The 24,882-nt window shown below is 48.8% G+C and overlaps 1 protein-coding gene across 4 annotated transcripts in view; it reads right to left on the reverse strand.

Annotated features, from left to right (window-relative positions):
• Positions 1–24,882, reverse strand: part of SRGAP3 (SLIT-ROBO Rho GTPase activating protein 3) — a 125,476-nt gene that overhangs the window by 16,865 nt on the left and 83,729 nt on the right. For 2 of the 4 annotated variants that reach the window (XM_074836110.1, XM_074836112.1), the window contains exons 6-14: positions 23,466–23,594; positions 12,350–12,571; positions 11,747–11,848; positions 11,294–11,491; positions 9,830–9,914; positions 7,401–7,428; positions 4,081–4,183; positions 1,332–1,392; positions 855–932 (exon numbers count right to left, since the gene is read on the reverse strand). In XM_074836110.1, the coding sequence (XP_074692211.1) occupies positions 855–932; positions 1,332–1,392; positions 4,081–4,183; positions 7,401–7,428; positions 9,830–9,914; positions 11,294–11,491; positions 11,747–11,848; positions 12,350–12,571; positions 23,466–23,594 (1,006 nt within the window). Of the gene's footprint in view, positions 1–854; positions 933–1,331; positions 1,393–2,064; positions 2,096–4,080; positions 4,184–7,400; positions 7,429–9,829; positions 9,915–11,293; positions 11,492–11,746; positions 11,849–12,349; positions 12,572–23,465; positions 23,595–24,882 lie in introns of all 4 variants that reach the window. The other 2 variants (XR_012624704.1, XM_074836111.1) reach the window with 2 other exon arrangements.

Raw genomic sequence — 24,882 nt, forward strand, 5'->3', positions numbered from 1 at the left:
GATTTTAAACCTTTCCTGAAGATGTTACTAATCGGTTCTCCTTCAGAGTTTCCAGCCCAGTGCATTTCTGCACTTACGGCAACAGCTCAGAGAGCTGAGCAGATCTAAACGATGGTGGGTAAAAGCCTTATAAGACAGGCTGAAGGATGCAATTACGCCTCTGGAATAGAATGAAAGGTTCTGGATAACACTGTAAATCTATAAAGGGCTTTCAAAACCTAAGGGATTTGGATACTGATTCCTCTTAAATTGGATGTGCAAATCTGCCAGCCTTTGACAATCCCATCACTGCCTTATTCACTGGCCTAGCGACCTTCACCCTGATCCTTCCGATGCTGCTCAAAGATCAATGCCAGGGAGGCCACGACCCCCCCCCCAGACTGTCCCTTTCACAGCTTCACCTTCATCGGTGCTGCAGGATTGCTCCGCCCATGTCTCACCAACCTTCAACATGATTTTCTCAAGAGAATCACTGCCAGCTCCACAACCAACACTGCCACCAGGCACATGTGGCAATGCTGCTCCTCCCTTGACAAACTGCTGCAGGAAGGAGGAAAATGGATCCCCAATAAACTATTTTATGGCTCTCACCTGAGGCTTTCATGCTCTTAATTAAGGACTGTGGAAGAGGTCTCTGCACCTACCCTTGCTTCTCACACTCTTTCCCTAAGCAACTTTTCACTATTGCTGGAGATACAATACTGAGAAGGGGAGAAAACCTCCTCGAGTCTCATAGCAGAGAGGCCTTTAGCACCAGCTTTACACAATATCTAACGCACCCAGCACACACTGACACTCCCGCCAATGATCTCTGCCAGGACACGGCGTCCCAGCTGCACACCCGGGCAACACACCTCTCTCAAATGAATTCTTGATGTCGTTGACTTCCACCTGGGAGCCAGGGACTCTGAAAATGCCCTGCTGCTGAAGGCCTGGAAAAGAACAACGTTTTAGAAAAGATTGCTGTAACTGTTACGTGGTACTTTCTGGTAAAGAACAGCAGAAACTAGGAGTCAATGCACCCAGAAAGGCTCAGAGCAAGAAGCAGACAGCCTGCTACGATTCACTTCTGCTCGTATTCTCCAATCAAGGCCCCCCAGATCAAAGGGTTGAAAGGGCTCCCGTTGGCCCGGGGCCTGAGCGAACAATCTAACCTGAGTAAGTGCTAACAAGTCAGTCATCCAATGCTACATCACAGTCAACACCATTGTAATTATTACCTGAGCCCATGTAGCGAGGGCTGTGGGAATCTTTACTATATTTCACTGCTAACTACAAGTACTTAATTTCCTTGGCAGAAAGTTGTTGTTGATATTACTGAATCAACTTACCGTACAAATTGATGTAACGAATGCAGCTTTCTACTACAAGTGGAATAGCCTGTCCTGAATCCTTCATGAAAGGAAAGAGTAAAATATTACTGGTTTATTGATAACAAAGCACGGGAAATGCATTAAAGATTGCAAAAACAGAGATTTGAAGATCAGTGCTATTGAGTTTAGTGAGAGGACAGGCAAGAAAAGGAGGCATTACACACGTCAAGTCATAAAAAAGTGCTGAATATACTATGTGCAGTCAATTTTGCACAAAACAAGCTTTCACTAAAGCATGTGAAAGACAGCTGCTCACTATCTGCTTGAGACAGGGGATTGATGCAACTGGATCACAGCTATTCCATTTCAAAGGTGTAATGCTGAGCCAAAATAAAACTTGTGCTATACCTGTCTGATGAAGTAAGCTTCCAGTAACAGAGCTTACAACAGTATTTCCACCTGAAGAAAGAGCCATTGTCAGCAGATGCTAAAAAAAAACCCCAAAACACCACAGTGTGTGAAATGAACTGCCTGTATCTGAACCTGCGATGAGTTTTGGCTTTTGTTTCAAAGCTGCTTCTCTCCAGGTCCCTCATAGAAGGAGCTCAAGGGGAAACATGAGCTGTGCCTGACTGCCTAAGCAGACAGTTATTTTCCTCAGGGCCTTTGTCAGGCTGTTTTTTCCAGTAGAGTACAGTTGCATCTCTCTGGTTAATTTACTCCGTCTCATAGACGGGCCTCCAGTAAATACCTGGTTTCTTGTTCGCGCATTCCTCCTTCCTCTGAGAACACAAAAAAGCAGCAGAGCGGGAAAAAAAGAAAAGATTAAGCAAGGATAAGTTCAGTTAGAGGTAAGCATCTCTTTCGGAGGCCATGAACGCTCAAATGCAATGGCAGCTTAGCAAGGTCCAACCCAGGCCTTCAGGCTGTCCACCCTCCCACCCAAACCCCGTCTGGCACGCTGCACCCGAGCCTCGGTGACCGGCACAAAGAGCCTCTCGGATTTCTTCCCTCCCTGAATCTGTGGCACTCGGAGCCCGAGGACAAGGCCAGCCCCTGCCCAGGCACAGGCAAGGCTTCAGGAAAAGCCATCCCAGCATGGGGGACTGGGCAGCCACCTGCAGCCCTGGCACCGTGCGGCCCCCAGCCTCGAGGACACCCCCGGCAGCACAGCACTGTCCCCCAAGGAGCCTCCGCTGGCACAGGACACCTGTCCGCTCGGATGGGTTTCCACTGCCGATAATTCCTCCTCCACGCTGCTGAACAGACTGGACTTTAATGAGCATTATTTTTTTAAAAATCAGTTTAAGTAAGGAATAATTACAAGTATTAAAGAGATTACCGGCTTTGTCAGTCAGGCCCATATATTAGTTGTGACAGTGCACTTTTTATAAACACTGCCCTTAGGCTTATGGTTGTACTAAAGGAGCCTGAGAGAATAAATCAGAGCTGGACAATGCCTACTAGTTTACCTAATCCAACAGTTTGTCATTACTGCTTCCTACAGTATTTTCACTAAAGGTTTCTTCAGCACAGGATTAAACACTTTGAGCAACAGGAATGGCATTGATTCCTTTGGAAAGCCTTCCAGCAGCCAGGCAATAGCAAAGTGATGGATTTTAGAAGATCAGCAGCTGGAGATACCCTTTGGGATGAATCCCACGTCCACATCTCTTCATTTTTCTCTTCAAATCTCTCCTTCTGGGTAATTTCCCGGGATGAGCAGGGCCAAATGCCCCCTTCCATTGGGACCGCACTAGTATTAATGGAGTTCATCTGAGCTCACCCCAGCTTAAATGAAGAAAATACTTTGGTCCACAGTTATGAAGGCCGCACGCCACACGTTACCAGCAATGGTTTGGAGACCACTCGGCAGCCATTTAGGAATCACTTTGCTCCAAGGCTGGAAGCCAGACCTGGGGCCCGGGCCCAGCGCTGGGTGGGTCGCAGCCAGTGTGCAAGCTGCCACATCTCCTCCCCTGGCACAGTCAGAGGTAATGGCCTACATGGGAGAGGCTCCCACCCGTCCTCCCTGCAGGTTAACTCTCCTCTTCAGGCTGTGGGAAGGGGCCATCAGAGCCCCGGTGAGCTCCGAGCTGTATGAGGGGGCCTCAGCCACCTCTCGGCAGTTGGCACCAAGATGAGCCAGCCAGGCCAGTTATTATTAATATATTTTGTTTAAGGATGAGGATAGCACGTCTGCCCTCCCCCGCAGCCACCCACGTGGATGGTATTTCAATACAAGGCTGCCAGTCCTTACAACTGGGAGGCTCCTTCTGGGAGCTCATGAGGCATTTTATCTTCCTCCTCAGCCATAGGAGAGGACGACCACCAAAAATGTGCAGAAAAAGGGAAGGTGGGTGAATCTGTTGATCCTTTGAGGGTGCTGGGCTGGGTTGTCCTTGCTGGCCAATCTTCCCCCCCAGGATGGGTGGAAGCAGCGACAGGGACATTCGTCCAAGATAGCTGAGCACCACACAGCCAGCCAGCATGGCCAAAGGCCACCAGCCACGAGGGTCCTCACCACCACCCTCACCCCAGGGCACACAGGCGGGGATGGGACGGGCAACGCAAGGAACGCGCAAGGGGCGAGGAGAGCTACGGAGAGAAATCGTCACCGAGGCAAAGCGCGCACTAGCCACATCAACTGGGTGCAGGGCAGACTGGAGAGACCCCGCCAAGGAAGGAAAGCAGCCAGCAGTTAGGACAGGAAAGCCACCATTACATTCACAGCGTTCATAAACTCTTACTGTCAGCCAGCGAGTACCTTAATGAACGTTTCCATATTGCCGTTAAAGAGTTTATGATTATAGACTGAGAGAGGCCTAGGTCTCCTCATTTTCTGTGGCTTAGGGGGAAGACATGGGGGCCTGGGAGAAAATGGAACAAAATAAATCAACAAAACACCAACATAAATGCAATGACAGGGTGAGATCTCAAAGGTTATGACCAAGAATAAGAAATAAATCAAACAAAAAGATCCCTCTGTGAGGACTCGACATACAGCTCCATGCACTCTGCAGCCACTCACGTTTTGATGTCCCCCCGCTGCTGCTCCCCTGGGGGCCGAGGGACCTGCAAGGAGCTCGGGTCTACACCTCCACATCACACGCAGCGCCCACAGCTCCCAGGGTCGTGGCCTCTGCTTACGCCAAAGCCCTGTCCAGCAGTCAGGGGCGGGTTATCTTCCCGCTAACGTGGCTATCTCATTTTGGGGCCAGTGCCACAATGGCAGGTCCCATAGGCTGGGCTGAGCCCGGGTGCCACTGGCCAGCCTCTGAATGGGCAGCAGAGCCAACCTGTGAGCAGCCCAGAGCTAAATCAGAGCTGTTCGCTATGAGCTGCAGACATAATTTCAAGTCAAGGTCAAGCCTGCGACCTTTATTTAAGTAATAAATTCAAATTGATCTTTATAATAGAAACACTTAACAGCAATAAGCCAACCTAGCCGTTACTTTCCATCCCCATAATCTTCCAGTGTTTCCCTTTCAGACAGACTCTAGCCTCAGCAGTCACGTACAGCAATCTACCTAGCTGTTGCTACGAGCCTCCTGAAGAGTCCTAGTTCCTCCTGTAAAAAAGAGTCATCTCTGGAAATCAGACAGTGACAGAGCAGTAACTATACCAACCACCACAGCTTGAATGAACAATGGGTGATCGGGAATGCTCTTCACGCAGCACTTGCTTCACTCAACCCAGAGAGTAATAAAGCTGCTAAACACAGCTGGTCACAACTGTCTGTGGCACACACAACCTGCAGATATAATTCTCCCTCTCTGAGATGCCAAATATCAAAACTGCTGCTCAGTGTTTGTGATAGTACCAGGGATGACATTTTGGAAGTAAAACAAAGGTACTGGTGCTCAGCAGGATTTTTAACATCTGCCTCCTACCTCCACCGGTTCAGCACTCTGACAGCCTGAAAAAGCACCAACAGCAGCTGAAGAGTTCAACTGATTCCTTGACAGATCCAAAATAAACCACAGCTACCCCTGAAAAACATTGGGGTATTCCTGTTTATTCCTAAACAGATCTCATTCTTCTCAGAGATGGCCAGAAAGGGGAGAGTGGGAACACCTTCACCTCCCTGTAGCTAACTTCTGTCTGAGAGATGTTCACAGGGATGGGAACGGTCTTGCATCTTCCTGGCAGGCATTCCAAAGACTCAAAAGCACCAAACCAAAAGGTGAGCCCAGTCAACAGAGATGAGCACACCCAGCAGCACTCTGTGAGAACAGAAATAGCAGGCATGGCACTAGGGGGTGGCATGCCCCCACCCCTACTAGCTACTGACTGAGGATCCTCATCAGTCACGGGGACCAGACCTCGAAGACTCTGTTGCCTTCAGCAAGGGTAACAGACAGCTACTGCTTCTGGAAATGAGGCCACGGCAACGTGACTTGTCTCAGTGCAGTGATCGGGGCTTTGGAGGGCTGCTTTCATTAACGCTATTCACATTTGGATTTCTTCTGCAGCTAATGAAGGACATTAAGACTGAAGTGCCTAGATCTAGAAAAGGGAGAAAAATAGCATAAAAGCTCTAACGGCTTTCTGATCTGTGCTCCACCCCCAGGCTATATTGATGCCTGCAGAGGAGAGATCATGACTGCAAACAAAAACGAGTGCTAGGAGCCTTCATGGAAAAGTTCTCACAGAGCAGAGTCAAATGGACATGCACAATTTACACAGAGCTACGATGCAAAGGTGACAGTTGTGGTCTGCTGGTTGCTTAATCAGATGCCTTTAAATAAGCAGTTTGGCTCTACACTCCTATAGCTTCTAACCTCTCCTTCAGCTGGTAACTGAGGAGCAGAAAAGGCTGCTGCCCATTCAAGCGCCCGCCTGTCAGCTGCAGACCCAGTGCTGTTTGCTGCCGCGCAATCTCCTCCCTGGGGATGCCCTGGTCACCGGCTGTATCTGGTGGGAAGGTTGCTCTGCCTACACTCTCTGCCTCACACAAGGAGGAGATTGTCTCTTGTTTGTTTTCCTTTGTGAAGTAAAAGCAACTGCTGAAACAAAAGCAAACAGAAGCAGCGGGGAGTTGTGCCATCATCCCTCCTGGAGGAGGCTGTTACTCATTCCTTTGTTTTGGCTTGCAACACCAGCACCCCATGGGCACCCACTCCTGACAAACATCCTCCAGATGATTTTACCTCCTATGATTTTACCTGGCTGCGTGGGTGCCCTGCCCTGCAGCCCCCGTGGGTGCCAGCCCTGACACCCCTGGGGCTGGCACCGGCAGCAGAGTCCCCTCCACAGCAGAGAGTGAGGCTCCCCGCCACCCTGGCTGAGGCAGCCCCTTCCTGCCGGGAAAGGCAGTCCAGGCTTCGCCATCTGCTTCAGCATTTCTAACATGGAATGAGCTTTTTTTTTTTTTTGATGGTATTTTTAATTTTATTAAACACCAAAACAGGGTTCTAAAAGGTGACAGAGGTTGTACATGTTCTGGGGAGATGTTCAGAGGCTTTGCCAGCCCACGTCTTACTGTCAGAAAACCAGCACACTCCGAGCAAGCCACCAGCGCTCTGTGGAGATGCTCTGTGGACTGGACACAGATCAAAGCCTCCTCCTTGTCACATTCACCCCCAGCACCATCTCTGGCTGCAGAGTAATGAAAGTCTGTGAGCACAGGCACGCTCTGCATGCCTCAGCAGAGAAGCCAGAGCTGGGAGAGGCTTTCAGGGACATATCAAAGTCCCCAGATGAACAGGGATGGTAGGGAGAGGGTGGGCACCCTCGTGTTGCACCATCTGAACACAACCCAACCTCAGCTGCGCTACAAGGCACCGCACCGTGCTGACACAGCACTGCCAGGCACTTCACAGCCAGCCAGCTAGAAATTACACTGCAGCAAAACCAAGGGCCTGTTTGTCATCACCTAATTAATCCACTTCAGGCAATGCAGCTGAGAAGCAGGGCAGTGATGTGGGGAGCCCTCCAGCCTGCCAGCACAGGGCAGCTGGAAGATGGTTCAATCCAAACCCTGCCAAGCCATATCAGTAGCAGAGCAAAGCACCCTTCCCACGGCCGCCCGCCTGCCAGAGCAAGCCCTTCCCAGGAGCAGAGGAAGTGGAAGAAACAGCTCACCTGGTTGTTCCGCATTCAGCTCTTTCACCTAGGAAGAAACAGAAGCTTCCATCATCTCTCCGCATTAGTCACCACCAAAGGACCGTTAAAACACATTCGTGCACTCACACACTTGCTGCTGGTTCTGTATGCCCCGAGGTAACGGCTTCTGGTAAAAAGCAGCTGAACGTGCCCGAGGGCCCCGCAGGGTGGGGAGATGCCCAGCTGGTTGCTATACAAGCCCCCACCACTAAAAGACATTAGAAGTCCAAGACTCAGCCACAAGAGAGGGAAAGCATCTTCAATCCCCACTGATATTAAAGGTTTCTTTGCAATCCAAAGCCCAGATGCGCTGCAGGTCCTCTGCAATAAGGGCTCCTTTACCCCAGCTGGGGCTCGGCCAAACCCACGCAGGAAAGGGGCAGTCAGTCCTGCGAGATAACAACCCATCTAATCATGGTCAGGCAGACTCTAGTCTGGCTGTCAATATTCTCCTTCCCTTCATGTATTTTCAGCGCTTGGATTTCATATAAACGGCAGCATATCACCACTGATAAGATCTCATTTTTTAAAGTATTTGTCAATCCACTGAAAAAAACTAAACTAATTTCACATGCTGTTTGTGCCTTTCTCCCAAGGCCAGGAAAGCTGATTTATTCTTCCTTTTTCTAAGGCACATGAAAGGAAGCATTTGGCTGCACATGTCTCCTTCCTGCTCTCCCTTGGCACCTGCGGAAAGCAAGCTTGCAGCCAATTCCTCACTGAAAAATAAAAGAATTCCACACGAGTGTTTCGCAAATCCAGACTTCTTCCTAATGAGAATCAGCTCATGCTGAAACACAGCATTTGGCATTTCTGGGCTCAATATTTGCTGAACGCCTACATAGCAGGATGATCCCATGGCCTGGGAGAAATTCAGAAAGTTTTCATGTGAAAATCTTCCACGGCTGTTTTTGCACAACTCTAGAGAATTAAAAAGCCTGACCCTGCATTCTTCCTCCTAAATATGGTACCGGTACAGCTCTTGTGTGACAGACCAGGGTGGCAATCAAATTAATCTTCAACAGATTCATCACTTCTTGCACCAATCCATAAGAGTCTTAGGACTATATCCAACAAACAGAGCTCTCTTCTGTATTAAGATCTGTGATCTTAGGGAAGAGCTTTGACAGGCCCAATTTCTCAAAGCGCGCGCTCCATCCCCCCGCCTGTCAGAGCCTGAATTCAGAGCCGGCAGCACGAAGAAACCCACCCAGCCGTGCACAACCCCCACCACGCTGCAGTGGAACAGGGCTGCCCTGGCGAGGGTGCTCCAGGGCTGCCACTGCCCTACTGGGCAGGGTGAGAAGGGGTTAAGGCTACGGGGAGTACTGAAACTCCTGGGAAAAGAAATATGTTAATGGAGCCTCATGTGCCTACCCTTGCAACCTTCCCTGTGCTAACATTTTGTGCCTTGACTTGGCTCAGTGTTCACCGAGTGGAACACAGCACAGGATCTAACTAGAAGGTGGATTTTAAGGCTAAATAAATTTGGCAGAAAAAATATGTTTGGCAAAATAGCCAACAAAAAGCTGTATTTTTAAATTTTTTTTTTACTCTGAGATGAGGAGTCCAATATTTTTATTGTTGAAACACGACCATAGACCATTTGTGTATTTTAATTTAAATATATTCTCTCCTGTTGGAAAATCAGGACACTAACTCATCTCCATCTTCTTTACACTGGAAATAATGCTATTTTTAAAAAGCCTTTAAGGGAGCTAACATCTTCTCCGGGGGACATGGCTGCACAGCGCTACCCCAGCAGTGGCAGATCCCACCTGGAGCCACTCACTCCTACCTCCCTCAGGAGTTACTGCCCCTGTTGTATGAAGCCTGTTTGGGTGTATGTGCTCTAAACCGAACTTGTAAAATTATCTGGAGTAATAAAAGCCTGCTATGGAAAAGTTAGTTTTAAAACCAAGGATGATTTTGCAGTTCTGGTTTAGAGCAAGCCAGAAACCTATGGCTGGGGGGCAAGGGGCCTATTACATCAGCAAGGCTGCTGGCAAACCTGTAACACAGAAGCACGGTGTCAAGGGCAAGAAAATACGTGTGTTCAGGGCTGCACTAATTGGGGAAGAAGGGGGAGAGAAAGGAAAAAGGCAGAGGGTTGGAGTGGGTGGGAATCTCTTTGCCACTGGAGAAGTAACACAGCACTTCGGCACACAGTATAGGATTCAAACAAATTTCTCCATGTGCACGTCCAAAGAAAGGTGGGAAAAGAGTAACATTCCAGGGAAATAATGATTTTGCATGTCACTGGTTAAACTTAGTAGTAACAGCCAACCACAGAAGCCATCAGTCACTCAGGAAAACGCAGACAACCGGTAAGATTGAAAGATGATGCCTGGTTTAAAGTCGTCTCATGTGATGGGAGGTTCCTCCCTGGACCTAAACCCACGACTCACCTTCTCCGAGAGTCTGCTTCAGCAAGTCATGTTTAGCCTGGAGCTTCGTGATAAGGTTACTGCCATTCAAATACTCTTTAAATTTCTGGAATTAAAAATAAAACAAACAAGGTGGGTTAAGACTCTTGGCAAAAATAGTCCATCATTGATGTAGGCTTTTGCCCGGGGGCTGCTGGAGGGGACTCGGCACGGCTGACAGGCTCTAACAAACCAGACGTCAGACGCGCCGCAGGGCTGAGCACAGTCTAATCACTGCTCCAGCCACAGTCCTGATGATCTTATTAGCCCGGTCTCCTTGGTGCTGCACCTCCTGCCTGGGAACGCAAGGAGGTCCAAAGAAAAGAGTTCAAAGCAAGCCTTCTTTTGTCAGGCTGCTGGGAACGGCCTGGAAAACCAAAGAGGCTTCCCCTCCACTGACAGGCACTTTGCCTTTGTGCAAACAAGCGATGCAGAGCGAGAACTCCCAGTGCATGAGACCATCCCAGGTCAGGGACCATCGGACGCTTTATGCACCAGGCGACACTAACACCAGGCGACACTAACGGCACAGCACAACTTCTCGTTTCATTGTGAGACCCTCTGACGCCCAGTAGCACCGGAGAGCAAGCAGTCTTACAGATAAGAGGAGTGAGGGAGACAGAGAGGGAAAACAAAAGACAGAGAATGGGAAAGATCAAATTCTTGCAAAAAGCATTTTAAAAAAAACAAGCACAACTCAAAACAAAAACTGCAACCTTTTTCCCCCTGGATTGGAATAATACTACGATTAAGAGAAAGTTGAAGCTTTTCTACACATCTGTAATATCTCACAAGATACTATTAACTTTAGCCTACTAACCATGCTTAAATGAGGGCTACTTCTGCTGCACTGATGGCTCATTACTTAAGTTACAAGTGCTATAACAGAGAACCTTAGATCTGCCTGGAAGTGAGCTACCAAACCAAGGCTGCAAGGAGACACAGCACGGCTGCCTCTGCTCAGCACACAGATGACAGCGAGGCATGGCAACGCCAGGCTGTCACAGCCTCCTCCAATGCCCTGTGTGAGCTGCAAGTCACCGTCTAGTTCATCCATGGGCCAAGGGCAGATTTTAGCTGTGTAAGCCAGAAAAGGAAGGCTTGGCTGGTGGCTCAGTACTGTAAAGGCCTCCAGAACAGACCCTGAATGGCAACACACTGCGGGGTTGGCTGGAGTCTGCTGCCCTGCTCTGAGCCACTCTCCTGAACCGTGTTCGGTTTTGGTCACAACTAGTTGCTCCAGCTGTTCCTTCAAAGGCAGACACTGGACTGTCAGTCCCTATGCACTGCCCTGCCACCGAGAAATGCATTCCAACCCCAAATCAAAGAGAAAACAAATACTTAGAGGCTGAATTGGTTCTTGCCCTTCACTAATGAGCACTTAAAATGGGACTCAGCCCTAGCAATTAATGCTTTCTGTCCTGTATCACCCAAGATGAGACTCACTGTAAAATAGAACATTTCAGTTTCCTGCTGGTTGGCTCTCCTCTTGGCAATGTTTATTTTACTCATGTAGGTCTCTGATGCAGCTGATTTAACCGACTCAGTGGAGCGACTATGCTGGAAGGCGTCTGAAACATCAAAATCTTCTACCGTCAGCATGTCCTGCAACGTCTGCATTGTGGCATCCAGAGTTTTTCGCACCTATCAGAAACAGAAGACAGTGTGGTTTTGAAGCAGACTGGGAAAGTGACACATCTTTTGCCAAAACAACCAGCCACCAGCCGGCTCCTAAGCCCTGGACCTGCTCCTGCGCTAGCTGCAGTCAGTGGGAGCTCTCAGCACTGCCGCTGGAAGGGCTCCACACCTGAGCACACCAGGAAACCTGCTGCATGATGAGCAAAAGGCTGAGCAATGCTGCCTACAAGGCCAAACACGAGACCCAGAGTGACTTCTTACCTCTTCATTCTCTATCTTGAGGGTGGCGAGTCGTGACTGCAGCTGGTGGTACCGCATCAGCAACTCGGTCTGCACAGGCTGCTGGGCACTGACCTGACACACCTGAAACAGAGAGGACAGAGCATTCAGTGGGTTGTGCGTTGACCAGACATACACATTTAAATACCTAAATTATTCTCTCCAGCACCTGCAAGCTCCTCACGGCCTCCAGGAAGGCTGTATTGCCCAGTTTCTAACCAGCAGTGCTCTGGACCTGGGCCAGCACAAAGCATTTTCTACCCGGCATTTGGAAGCTGCACTCTGAAGTCTTCCAATTACAGCAGATAAATCAAAGCTCCACTTTACAAATCTGTTGGGCAGTTCAGCTGAGAATCACACCACAGGCTTCCTAATTGGGAGAGATATGGAGCAAGAGGCAGGCCGAAAGGAGGAGCCCTAATGAGCCAAGCTTCTCATTAAGAAAGGAAACATGAATAGCAGCATGTGAGGACAGCACAGAGGGATAAGGAGTCAGAAATAATTTAATGGTGGTGGTTAAGAGGAGGAAGCCAGCGCAGGCCAGGCTGCAAGGCACCTCTGCAGCCCCTCGGGTGAGTACGCTACCTCGTCCCCCATGTGAGGCTGGAACTCGAACTTCAGTGGAGGGCAGAAGACCTGGTTGCACATGTCCATGATGGTGTGCTTGTCACTCCGTGCATCCAGGTTGTCCACAGCGTTCTCGATGATGTCCAGGCCCTCGTGGCGGGAGGTTTCCAGGTTGTACTCAGCAGACAGATATGTCCTGAAGGTCCGAGCAAGGCTGGCGTGGAATCCCAGATCACAGCACTGAGAAACACCGAAGAAGGGTCTGGTCAAACAAACACTCCCACCCCTTGTTCTGGAGGGTCATGTGTATGTTAAAATGCCCAAAAGAACACTGCATGGACCAGAGGAACACCAGCCCTGTCATACTGGGGTACATTTAACAGCACACTGCAACACCATTTGAAAAGGCAAGAAGGAAAGAGGACTGCAGGAGAAGAGGTACCAGGGAACAAACAGCCCGACAGTACAGTGACCCTGCGCTGGACCCTCACCATGACACCAGGGGTTAATACCCTTCATTTTATTGGGAAGGGAACAGGATCTTCTCAGACAGGACAGAGGAAAAAAAAATCATCCAAAAGCACAGTTTTCCCTGGCTACCTGCTCAGCCCCAGGGCTAGTGTGACCACAGGGGCCCCACAGGCAAAACCTGTGCCCGGCAGAGGCCCCCAGGAAAGAAATGGCCAGAAGGCCTGTGCCACTGCTTGTCCCCAGAGCTTTCCTTCTCACCCTGTGAACTGCCCTGCAAGTGCTTTTTACACAAAGAAACCATTTCCCAAAGTTACCAAATACAGACGGATGTTCAAGCAAGGTGGCACTGAAAAACGTGTCCTGTGGTACGTGCAAACCCTTTTATCCTCACTAGGAAGCTGCCTTCCTCTCTCACGACAGAGCAGCTTCTCATGCATAACTGATCATTCTCATGTTCACCTTGGGGAAGATGATAAAACTCAGAGCTAATTGCTGCCAAAATACTGTACATTAGACAAAAGCCTGTTTTTAAACTCTCTTCTCAATATAATTGAGTTTGGCATGTTAAGTATAGCTACAGCACAGGGATTTGCTGCTATGAACACTTAATCACAGCTGAGCAAAAAGCAACTCTTAGCAACTCTCCTCCCAGTCCCTGACGGGAGCCCTGGCACCACCCAAACAGGGCTCCACGCCGACCGGCTGGCTCTGCTGTGAGCGGGCGGCCCTGGGACTGGGGCAGCAAGGACAGACACCAAAGGAGCACCCAAAATTTGGAGGTCAACAGATACTGTTCTGCGGGGAAAGGCAAGAGAGAGGATGCTGGAAGCAGGAGGCTCATCAGCCTGAGCCACGCTCATGGGGCTGCGAGGAGAGCGCGGCAAAACATAAGGGCTGCAGTGCAAAACTGAAGCGCAACTGTCTCTGGGACATGAGAGGTAGGAAGTCCTCACTGTCTGAGCTGTAACCAAAACCAGCCCGGCACAGCACAGGCAGGCATGTGGTGAACTAGCTTCAACTCCAGCATAGTCCCACCAAAACCACCGCCAAGAGGACCAGCACGGCACAAAAAGCTACAGAAAAGATAAGAAAGATTGCTAGTGTAATCTCAACAACCCCAAATGAGACCAACTTTTCCACAGCGGCAGAACTCCCTGCTGGGAGCTGGCATTTCAGAGGCACCTTCTCCAGCTCTACGGCACCCACAGGCATTACTGAACCAGTGCAGAAAGGCACAAAAAGTGATTCTTTTTCAGTATTCATAAACTCGAAGTGAAATATGAAAACTCAGCTGGTGCCACAAGCAGCTCCAACCAAAGAAGTCATCTCACACTTTCTGCCAATCTGAAGAGACAGACCTCAGCTCAGATCAAGTCACACACAGAGTTGTATTTGGTTTAGTCTGTGCTAAAAGCAGCAGTAAAACCATAACAGGCCGATTCCTGCTCACAGATATATGAGCACAGTCTGCCTATCCCTATCTTGTCTTTTAAAGCAGTTAAACCACACGTACAATAATGAGGATTTTTGCAGGAACTATCGAATGGTCATAATCCACCATTTATCCTGCTTCTATTTAGCTTCTAATCTTATTAGTTGAAAACATGGGCAGTTAAGGACTGGTATAGCTCTGCCTTCATAAATCAGCAAGCAACACAAAAATCGAGGAATCAGGGTGAATTTCTATTTGCCACTTGGGGCGAAGCCTCATTCTAGCACTGCGAGTCTCTCCCACGAGACAATTTTAGCATGACCGCCTGTACGACTGCTCCCGGGCTGCTCACAGAAACAGATGCGCCGAGGCAATGCAGCACCACAGCTGCCCTGCTCCCCTCAGCCATGCCTGGGAGCACCCCGAGCAGCCCCGGCCGGGGGAGCAGCAGTGCCTGGGCAGCTCACAGCCACAGGCAACGAGAGGCAAGCTCTGCGCTCGGACCACGAGCGTGGACCTGGTCCCCTCAACCATCAGCAAGCCATGGCCGAGGGGGCTGCCACAACCCATCACCAAGGGGGGTTCAGGGCTGAGACCCCCACACCGACGCTGGAGGAGGACCTGCTTTGCTACCACCGCGGCCAGCTGACTGCAGTTCTGCGCCCCAATAACAGTATTGCACACGTTTCCTAGTGCACCTCTCACCCCCTTGCTGTCATTCTCCCACCCCCTTAGAAATTACTGCTACTTGACTACAAAAAATAATACCAGGAGAAATATCTGCCACTGTTCAAGGGTGGGAATTCCCAAAGCATACAAAACTGAGCTATTACAAAGGAAAACCACTGAATGCCACAGAATCCGAGGAGACAGGGCTCAGGGTATTGCCAGACTGTTTTAAGAAAAAATTCTGTGTGAAATCTTCCCTTTACTTTGATACCAAACTCATGTTGAAGCTAGCAGTTATTTGCAGTACCCAGAAATCAGTTGCTACTGAAAACCAGGGCAGGCATTTTCCTGACATGCTTCGGCCCTTGAAGTCTCTGGTGATTAGCACCGTGCTGGCTGCTTCACACACTGGTGCCCAGAGAAGAAAAGACAGAGCAGGGACTTCCACGAAATTCCCAGAGAAACACACAAAGGGGAGGGGAAAAGAAAAAGAAAGAAAAGAAAGACTTCAAACTCCTGTTCCCAGCTCCAGAACAAATGGCATTTTCTCACCCCCCTCATCCCTTTGATGGAAAATAAATTAGAACCACAAATAATGATCCTTAGCCCTTCTGCAGTGCCTTTCATCTGGAGACCTCAAAGCTCCCCATATATTAATTCATTAAGTCTGGTAACACCCCTGCAAGGGGTGGAAATATTACAGTGTTCAACTTGAGAAACAAACTGACACCCTGGAGCTCAAGCAAGCTGGTTTTGGCCAAAACACTGTGGAAGCAGCCAAATGTGTGTGTGTGTCTCCCACCGCAGAGATGCACCGGAGGAGGGGCCAGGGGCTGCAGAAGACCACCGCTAGCCAGTAACGCCAGTGCCAGTAACCCCATTTTAGACACAGGAGTGGAAACAGATATTAAAAGGTATATTAGATATACAGATATTAAAGGACATTGAATTACTCGAGCGTGTCCAAAGAAGGGTAATGAAGCTGGTGAAGGGTCTGGAGCACAGGTCGTATGAGGAGCGGCTGAGGGAACTGGGGGTGTTTAGTCTGGAGAAGAGGAGGCTGAGGGGAGACCTCATCGCCCTCTACAACTCCCTGAAAGGAGGGTGCAGAGAGCTGGGGATGAGTCTCTTTCACCAAGTAATAAGTGATAGGACAAGAGGGAATTGCCTCAAGTTGTGCCAGGGAAGGTTTAGACTCGATATTAGGAAGCATTTCTTTACAGAACGGGTTGTTAGGTGTTGGAATGGGCTGCCCAGGGCAGTGGTGGAGTCCCCATCCCTGGAGGTGTTCAAGAGGCACGTTGACATAGCGCTGAGGGATCTGGTGTAGTTGGGAACTGTTAATGTTGGGTTGATGGTTGGACTGGATGATCTTCAAGGTCTTTTCCAACCTAGACGATTCTGTGATTCTGTAAAAGGTTCTCCCAAATCTGGGAGGAAAGTCTCTGTCCCAGTACAAGCATCTCAACGTCTTCCCTTGGGCAGCCACAATCAGTTGGCCAAGGGAGAGCCAGCTCTTTCCCAGGACTTGGTCATGCTGCGTGCTGAGGGTGATCTTTTGGGAAAATCAGACCTGGGATGGTCTAAACAGTTGAGGCGGTAAGCTGTGCCACCGATCAGAGCCGAGGCACCAGCCTGCCCCAGCACAGGAAAACAGGCCACACTTTAACAAAGCAACATCCAGCGGGTGGAAAATATGGGAGCCCGAACCACTCCGCACTCCAGCAGTGACCTTCAGTCATTCCTCCATGCTGGCAGAGCGCTGCCCCGTCCCTGCAGGACAGGCAGACATCCCGGCACAGCCCTGCTGCTCCGTTCGCCCTCCTCACGTATTCAGGCAGGTTGATGGCAGATCCCCCGATGCACCAGGCCAGCCACTCCAAGCCCCACGAATTAGACACCACCTCCACAAGAGAGGTGACGGCAGCGAGGACAGAGGCTGGCGGGTCCCGAGGAACCTGATGAGGTTTAGTACAAACGATGAAGCTCTGCAGAAGTGCTGAGGGTTTTTACATGGCCGAGGCTGCAACAGTACTGGGTTCCAGAGGGAATGGAACGCTTTCCCAGCTACTGATGCATCTGTCTCACTTCCTCACTGGTTAAACAGTTAAAAGATACTTTACGTGTCTGTTGCAAGGCATGAAATAACCAGGATGGTGTTTGGCTGTGACAGTGCTTGGGTATTGTGTGAGAGCCTAACTCACACCTGAAAGTATCTTCAGATCTTAGGAGAAATGTTCAAAGAGAATACAAACTGCTTCTGTTCTCATTTGGGTTTATGGAGAATATTTATTTGCTAAGTATTAAACATGCAGAAAACAAAATGGTCACACCTCTGCAGCCTGCAGTCACTGCACTTCCCTCAAAGCAAAACAGTGTTGAAACAAACCCTGCTACAAGAGGTATTCCAGCCAAGGTATGATAAATGCTCGTAGAAAAGCAACACTCCACCACAACAAACAGGCTCTGCACGCTGTAAGATGGATCTGAGAAGCAAAGGAAATTAAACCACACCAAGAGAAGGCAGAAAGGGCTGAGATGCATCAGCAACCACAAATAATTGCTCAGAAAAGATGGGAAGAAGCAAATAAATGTGAGGACTGTCTCCCTTTGATGAATATTACCCCTAATACTCCCCAGCAAGTTTGATGCTGGGTGGGAGCTGGCTACTGGGGATGCTGAGATGCAGCGATGGAGGCACTCACCACATCGTGCCCAGGGTGGGGCTGAGGGTCTCTGAACTGTTCACCACCATAAAGTGGGTGCAGCCCAGAAAGTGCACTATTTTAAATATAAAGGCACTATCCCCCAGACTGACCCCATCTTTTAAGCTTCAGCATTTTGAGGCCTGCCCAACCCTATCGAGCAGCTCCTCTGCCAAACGCAGAGGGTGCAGAGGGAGCCTGAAACCAACCCGAACACAGGTCCCCTCGCCGCGCAGGGGTGCGCTGCAGCCCAGCACTGCCTGGCAAAATCCTTCCTCTGCCCCCAAAATGCCAACACTGGCATCTCTCCCCGGGACACCGAGCACACTGAGGGGGGCCCAGCTGCAGCTCCAAGCGTTGGCACTGTGAGTGAATGGCTGTGCAGGGTGCGGGTGCGACCCGCACGTCTGACAGCACGCGGCCAACCCACAAGTTCCCGTATTTCTGATTTACAGCAAAACCATGCTGTTGTTATAGAGTATGTAAACTGTCATAACACATTAAACGGGGGACTCTGAGGCAGGAATCGGGAAGCCCATGCTGTAGCACCAGGTGGATGTTATGTCCGCTACCAGGCTGGCTTTCTCCTACACCCACAGACACGTACATGTTTTTAAAGTCTTTCCTGAACTGAGTGAAGGGTCCCTCGTGCACGCCCCGGCCTGGCCTGCAGTGCTCAACAGCTACCATCAATCTTTTCCAACGGAACAGTCTTGGTCCATCAAGTTCGGTGTTTTGCCTGAGGCAGCAACAAAGACATAAAAACTCCTGAACAACTGATTTATTTTTAGCCAAACAGGGAATGCTGTGTGGATACGGCAGGGGAAGGACAGGATCCTCCCTGACCCTTGCAGTAATCAACTCACGCCCTGAAGCATGAGATTTGATTATTTCTAATCAAAGGTCCCTTAACTATGAGTATTACAGAGTCAAATATTATGTAGTCCTTTTTGAATTTAGCTATAGTTAATTAACTCTATGGTCCCCGGAGTAGGTTTCTTTCTGGAGGATTTTTAACCTACATTTTATTTTGCTCTTTATTCTCTCTATAGTGACTCCCTCTCCCATGTGCATTTTCTTAGGGTTTTAATGGGTTTTTCAGTTGTTTGGTGGTTTGGGTTTTTGAGGGTCAGGGGTTTTGTTTGTTTGGGGGGTGGTGTTGGTGTTTTGGTTTTGAGATGAATGCATTGGTAAGTTAATCTTTTAAAGGACAATAAGACCTTCAGCCTATTCTTTCAAGCTACTGAGAAAAGCAACCCAAAGTGTCAAGAAATTCTTTTCTCTGAAGGAAAGTACTGTTGCTTTTTTGTACCAAGCTAACAAGGTCTATCAGACAAAGACTGATCACAGTCTTCAGGCAGTAAAACCTACAGACTGCATGACACTTCTAAATCATAAAACAATCAGCACATGTACTTAATTTAGCAAGCCAGTTCTAACGTATGTGGAATCCACATGAGGAATAAATTGTTTACTATGTGCAAATTTTGGCAAAAAATGTAGTTTTATCATATTATTAAAGCCAGGACCAGCAAAATTTAAGAAATACGTATTGGTTGGTTTCTTTCAGTTTAATATAGTACTCTAAGAACAGCTGAGTTATTAGAGTCTGATGATTTACAGGTCCTGCTTACAAACAGGTAGCTATTATTATTAACCTGCATATAGAAGAGTAATAAGTTTACTAAACCAGGGTACTGGTATATGAAAAAAATTATGTCAAATTCCTGAAAGGAGATCAAGCAAATGCACCTCTTTCCCCTCCTCTCTTCATTCACAGAAGTTCTGTGTTGAAAAAGATCATACAAATCTAATCCTTTTTCTTCCATTTATGCTCTTAAAATGCATGAAACTTTCAATGGCATATGGACATCTCTGGGTGTATTGCCCACTACCACTGACAACCTCTGCCTTGCCTGGACAATTCACACACCAGGACTATGCCTGGGGCTCTCTGCAAGCTCAGGCACGTTTTGTTGCACCCACCATTAAAGCTCAAGGGTGAACTCTGCAACCACAGCAGCTGAGGTTTTTGTTTTTCACTGACTCAGGGCACAGCAGCAAGCCCCCCATCCCCTGCATGCATACCCAGCGTACGTCAGGGACGCTCACCAGCATCCACTGCAGCCTCCCACTGCAAAGCAACTCGCACTCAGGTGGCTGTGTGGCACCTCTAGTTCCTCATCTCACAGCTCTCTGCAAAGGTAATGACAGCACCTCCTGAAAACACGTATTTGCTATTTCCCAGAGGTCCCTCCCCGGTAGAGCTGACCAGCTCAGGTGCCGCGGGCTGCTGGTGGCGTTCCCAAACTGCCGTCTCTGCGGGAAATCGGGTAGCAGGGACACAGCAGCCGTGCAGTAAAGTGCCCTGAGCCTCCTGAGACAGCCTAATTCCTCCTGATGAAAGCTGTTTATTCTTTTTATTGCTGCACTGTTGACTTTATTTAAAATACCCCGAAGCCAGATCTCCTAGCTGCAGCCACACAGCATGGAAGCTGCCGTATAGGCACTGCTCCCTGGAAGAGTGCGAGCTCTGAGTTACAGATGTGGCTCCGCATGACAGTGTGGTGATGGTGATGGCTTGCATGGGGTTTCCATGATAAAACATACCTGGCTCTTAGGGCTGGCAGAAGCCTGGTATCTGGCAGAAAGCCCACTCAAAGGACAGTGTGGGAGGAACCTCTGTGCCTCTGTGGAACTGAAAGGCTCTTTGTGCTGAAAAAATGGCTTCAAACAACAGAGCAAACCTCCCCAGAAGAGACCCTCTGCTTGTATAAATCAGCAACTCTTCATTAAAGCCAGTGGCGTCACGCAGAGCTGCCCAGGCCGGGGGAACGTCCCCGTGCAATCACACAGGGAAAGTGCTGCACAAAGCGGAGCTGCTGCCGGTGCTGGCTCTGCAGGCACAGACATGCCCAGGCAATTAGCCACTGATGGAAATGACGACGACACGAGCTGCAGGAGATGCCTGAAAATAGATCCTAATAAAGTGGTCTGTGGCTTCAGCACTCTAGAGTCTCCCTCTTATTAGGGAGGCTGAACACGGCACATGGAACGCAGCCACGGTGCCCAACCGCCCAGCGCAGCCAGTCCCACCGCCAAGGCTGTCAGCACGGTGCTCACTGCGTGCGTCACCTGGGCAAGTGGCAAATCCTGGAGCAAAACCCAAGCGTCCCAGTTCGTCTGCATCCATCACTTCACTTACCAGGTAACAGCAGCCTAACTCCTAGTCCTCCACAGCGCTAGCTGGAAAACAACAGTTCTCCATATTTGCTCTGCTCCCTTCCCTTTCCCCTCTAATTTTTTCTTCACTCTTTCTTTAAAGATATAACATGCATTCACACGTAGATTATACTTTCTGGCCTCTACCCTCTTGACATTGCTGCAAAACCTAGAGCTTTACTGTGAGGTAAGCAAAACCAACTGAAGATTTTTGGCATAACAATTTTGACTGCTGCTTCTGTTTCCTAACTTGACTCAGCATCACTTGACCGTGTGAAAAATGACAATGCCATCAGCTAAGTTTTCTAGGGGCTGAACAATTTGGCAGTAATGTGCCATATTAAATGCCTCAGAATTCCCCTCCTTTACTTGCTTGTTTGTCCCAGATACGGCAAACACACTAATCCACAGAGAAGCAAACTGCTGTTTCAAAAGGATTTACAGGAGGCTGCACAAGTACCGGTGGATCAGTACGTATCGACACCGACTGCTACATTTTACTCTGCTAAATCTAGCGATATCTTTCATGTGACCACTTCAAAATATTTTGCAGCCATTTCACACAGAACTCCAGAGGGATGGATAAGCAGCTTTATCTCCACTTCACATATGTGGCCAAAGAGATTAACTTGGTCACATAGTTAATGACAGAAATGAGAGAGGAGCCTGGGCGTTTTAATATAAACACATGCCTCTTTCAAGGGAGGCACAACAGTGTACTTTAAGTCCAAGGGTAATTTGATCTGTCTCTATATTCTTCCCTTCCTTTCTAAAGGACAAAACAAAAAGGCCACTGGAGACAGAGGGAGGGATAGACGCGCTCTGTGCCACTTCACAGCGCCTCTGATCGAGTTTTACATTTCTCATTAAAACGCCAGCCCTGGGAGGACTCTCCACCCTCTCCCAGAGCAGCTGGGACCTTCTTTCTCGCCAGAGCGGGAGATTAGCAGAATGGCTTTGTTATAAAAGTCACTACTCTGCGGTGACGCCGAGGGCACAAGAAATGTCAAGGCTGTGCCTAATAGATGACACTGAGCCATCTGGGATTTGGGGGAAACGCTGCTAAATTAGCTGCTCCAGTGTCCTGACAGTTCAGATTTGCGTACAAATCAAAAAACTGCACATGGCAATTTGTGTTTGATAGGAAGGGTGTGCGAGAGCCCCCATCACCCCTCCCATGGCCCAGAAAGACAGCCTGGTACATCGTTAATCATCCCCCTTGGTGATGCCGGGGGGAAGAGCCAGGAAAATCTGCATCACTGCAATATAGGGACACTGCCAGGATCCCATTAGAGCATGGACAGCCAGGTTCTGAGTGAAACCAAAACTCTGTTCCTACCACGAAGCCCCTTTGCACTCACTCTCCCTGCAGACCTGCTCCCCCACACAGAAGCCCGGGGCCCTGCACCGCCCTCACGCTGCTGCACCACGAGCTCTGCTAGCGCTCAACCAAAGGCAAAATTCCCCTTCTCTGCTCAGAGCCCCGCTGCTGCATCCCACGAACACCCCATGGGGCAGAGGACCCACATCCTGTGGGCTGCCACAGTACTGACCCAGTGCCTGCCAACAGCACCATCGTTCCTGAGAGCGAAAGGCTGTTAAATGTACTAAGATTAAAACACTAACTTTAAAACTACATCTAAAAATATCTGTTTTCTTCATTTCCTGTATGCGGCTTACACACCTACAGAAAGGCTAGTGCTGCTGGCTCTGATGGCCGTCTTGTCTTTAACCACTTCCAGAACTAGTGGGACACAGTGAATGGGATCTCCTTCCTCTGGAACATGCCAAAACACTTCTTGCCACGCTCTTGCAAAATATATTGAATTTGTGCAAAAGTCTGTTCAAATGAACTGCTCTTCCTTTGGGGATTTAAAATTGGGACACCGTGTGCAGCTCACACATCCGATATTTTGTTTTCTTTGGTGAACAGAATATATAATTAGGGGAATTTAGCTGCACAGAGTTGAAGATGCTCTAGTTAAAGTCCCCTGAAGGGATTCCTGGAGTGCAGAAGAAAAGCCATCTGCTGACTCCAGTGGAAGTGTCAGCAAGGAAATAAAGTTGGGAGGAATAATATAAACAGCCAGAACTCGGCAACTCTCCAGAAAATCAAAGTCCCCCAAACTCCATGAAAATAAGTCATTCTTGCTTGAAAAATAAATGAGAGAATATATACAACAAAAGCAGAAACCTCAGAACAAATCAAGGTGTTATCATATCTTGATGTTCACATGTCTCCATGATCACATTATTAGTTTTTTAATATGGCTAAATACATCTTAAATAATAAAGAGAACAAAAAGGACATGCTAACGACATTTTCTCATACCTCAAAATCTTGAAATCATCAGAGGTTTTGCATCAGACTTACTTTAATTAATGCTTAGAAGAATAAGTATATGTTAGTGTGTTTGTAAAGGAGATAAACACTCCAGCACATTTTTAGATCATAGATTTAGGTAATGATGAAGCCAGAAGACTAACTTGGTACTTATAGGTCAGTTATTTATGTGGTCATTGAAGCAACTGTAGCAGTAAGGAATTCTGCATTGTGCAAACCATGCTTAAGATTTAGCTGTGCGCTTATCAGTAGAAAAGGGGCCGGATGCACGCAGGGAGAGGAAGCACTTACATCGATGAGGTCAGAGACATCGTGGATGTAGTATTTACTGACAGCCGCGTTGGTGGCTGCCAGGTTCAGCAGGTAGTCGTTCCTGGCTTTTGTACACTTCAGCTTGTTTTCAGAATATTTGGCTTGTCTCTGAAAAAGCAAAATGGAATGTCAAATCACAAATGGGATGGTACTTTCACAGCTTCTCTTGCTGCAGGGCCACACAGCACCCTGCAGCCAGGGTGGGATGTGCTAATTAATAAAATTTGCTATCAGGTATGAAAACAGGCACCCTTGCCAGGACGGAGGAGATTGCATCTGGACATCCCTGGTGCCGACAGCCAGCGCACGATGAGTGCATTCTGCTCAGATGTACCCAGTGCATCCCGAGCACAGCTGCTCTTCCTTCATCTGTGCTTTCATGGAGGTTTTGGCATCAATCAAAATTAGAGGGCCAAATCTTCCTCCCAGAAACACTGACATACATTTGGACTCACTCCAGATTTACGCAGCTGTATCAAAGTGGAATCTGGCCCAGAGGCCCAAGCTACAAAATTCAGAACAGCACCCAGAATTCAAAACTCTGTAGGAAAGCAGATGTGCTCAGATCTGGGGCATTTGCTCAGACAGATCACTAGTCTAAAGGTTTAGCACAAAAGATTAACCCTTCAAAGAAGCATATTGCTAGACAGTATCCCAGTGGTGGGTCAACACGCAAGCAAACACTTCCCAGCTGGGGAAGCTATTGCTTTTTCTCTGAAATTAACAGAAAAATGAGAGTTTTGGACATCCTGGGATCTGGGGGGATTTGCTGAAGCCAGAATGGAGTTAAGTGTTTTGACTAGCAAAGCCAACTAAATGCTGCACTTTAACTCCCAGTCTGCAGAGGAAGAAACACTGTTATTTTATACATCCTACCCTTTTTGTTGCCTGACACAAGTCTCTGACTGAAGGAACCCCAGGACAGCTGTTGCTCATTGTTAAAAGCGCTTTTTTAAAAAAAAAATAAGTCACGAACAAACCACAGCCCCCCGTAGCAGGGTCCCGTGTCTGGATCAGAAAGCATGGCTGTGCCAAGGCAGACACACTGGTGTGGTCAGAGCCCTTGGGTTCCAGCCAGGGCATGGTCCAGCCCACAGCATCTCTGCCATGTGCTCTCGGAGCTGTCAGCCTCTGAGGCTGCCCCAGCCACCCTTCTCAGCCCTTTTCTCCAGATTTAATCAGCCTGGAAGGTGTCGCAGGAGGCCACATGGCTCCCGTGTGGGTCCACCACCCCCTCCAAGGCTGCGCTGCCCGGTGACCCCCATCCCCATTTAGTGCTGAGCAGTGTCAGCCCAACTTTGGGTCAAATCCTTGCTACCCGCTGGTTTTGGCACTTCTCCACAGCCAGGAAGCAGTAAAGAGATTCACTATGGCCTTCTCAGACTTCCCTTCAGCA

Source organism: Strix aluco, chromosome 11, assembly GCF_031877795.1.
Source record: "Strix aluco isolate bStrAlu1 chromosome 11, bStrAlu1.hap1, whole genome shotgun sequence".
Classification (NCBI taxonomy): Eukaryota; Metazoa; Chordata; class Aves; order Strigiformes; family Strigidae; genus Strix; species Strix aluco.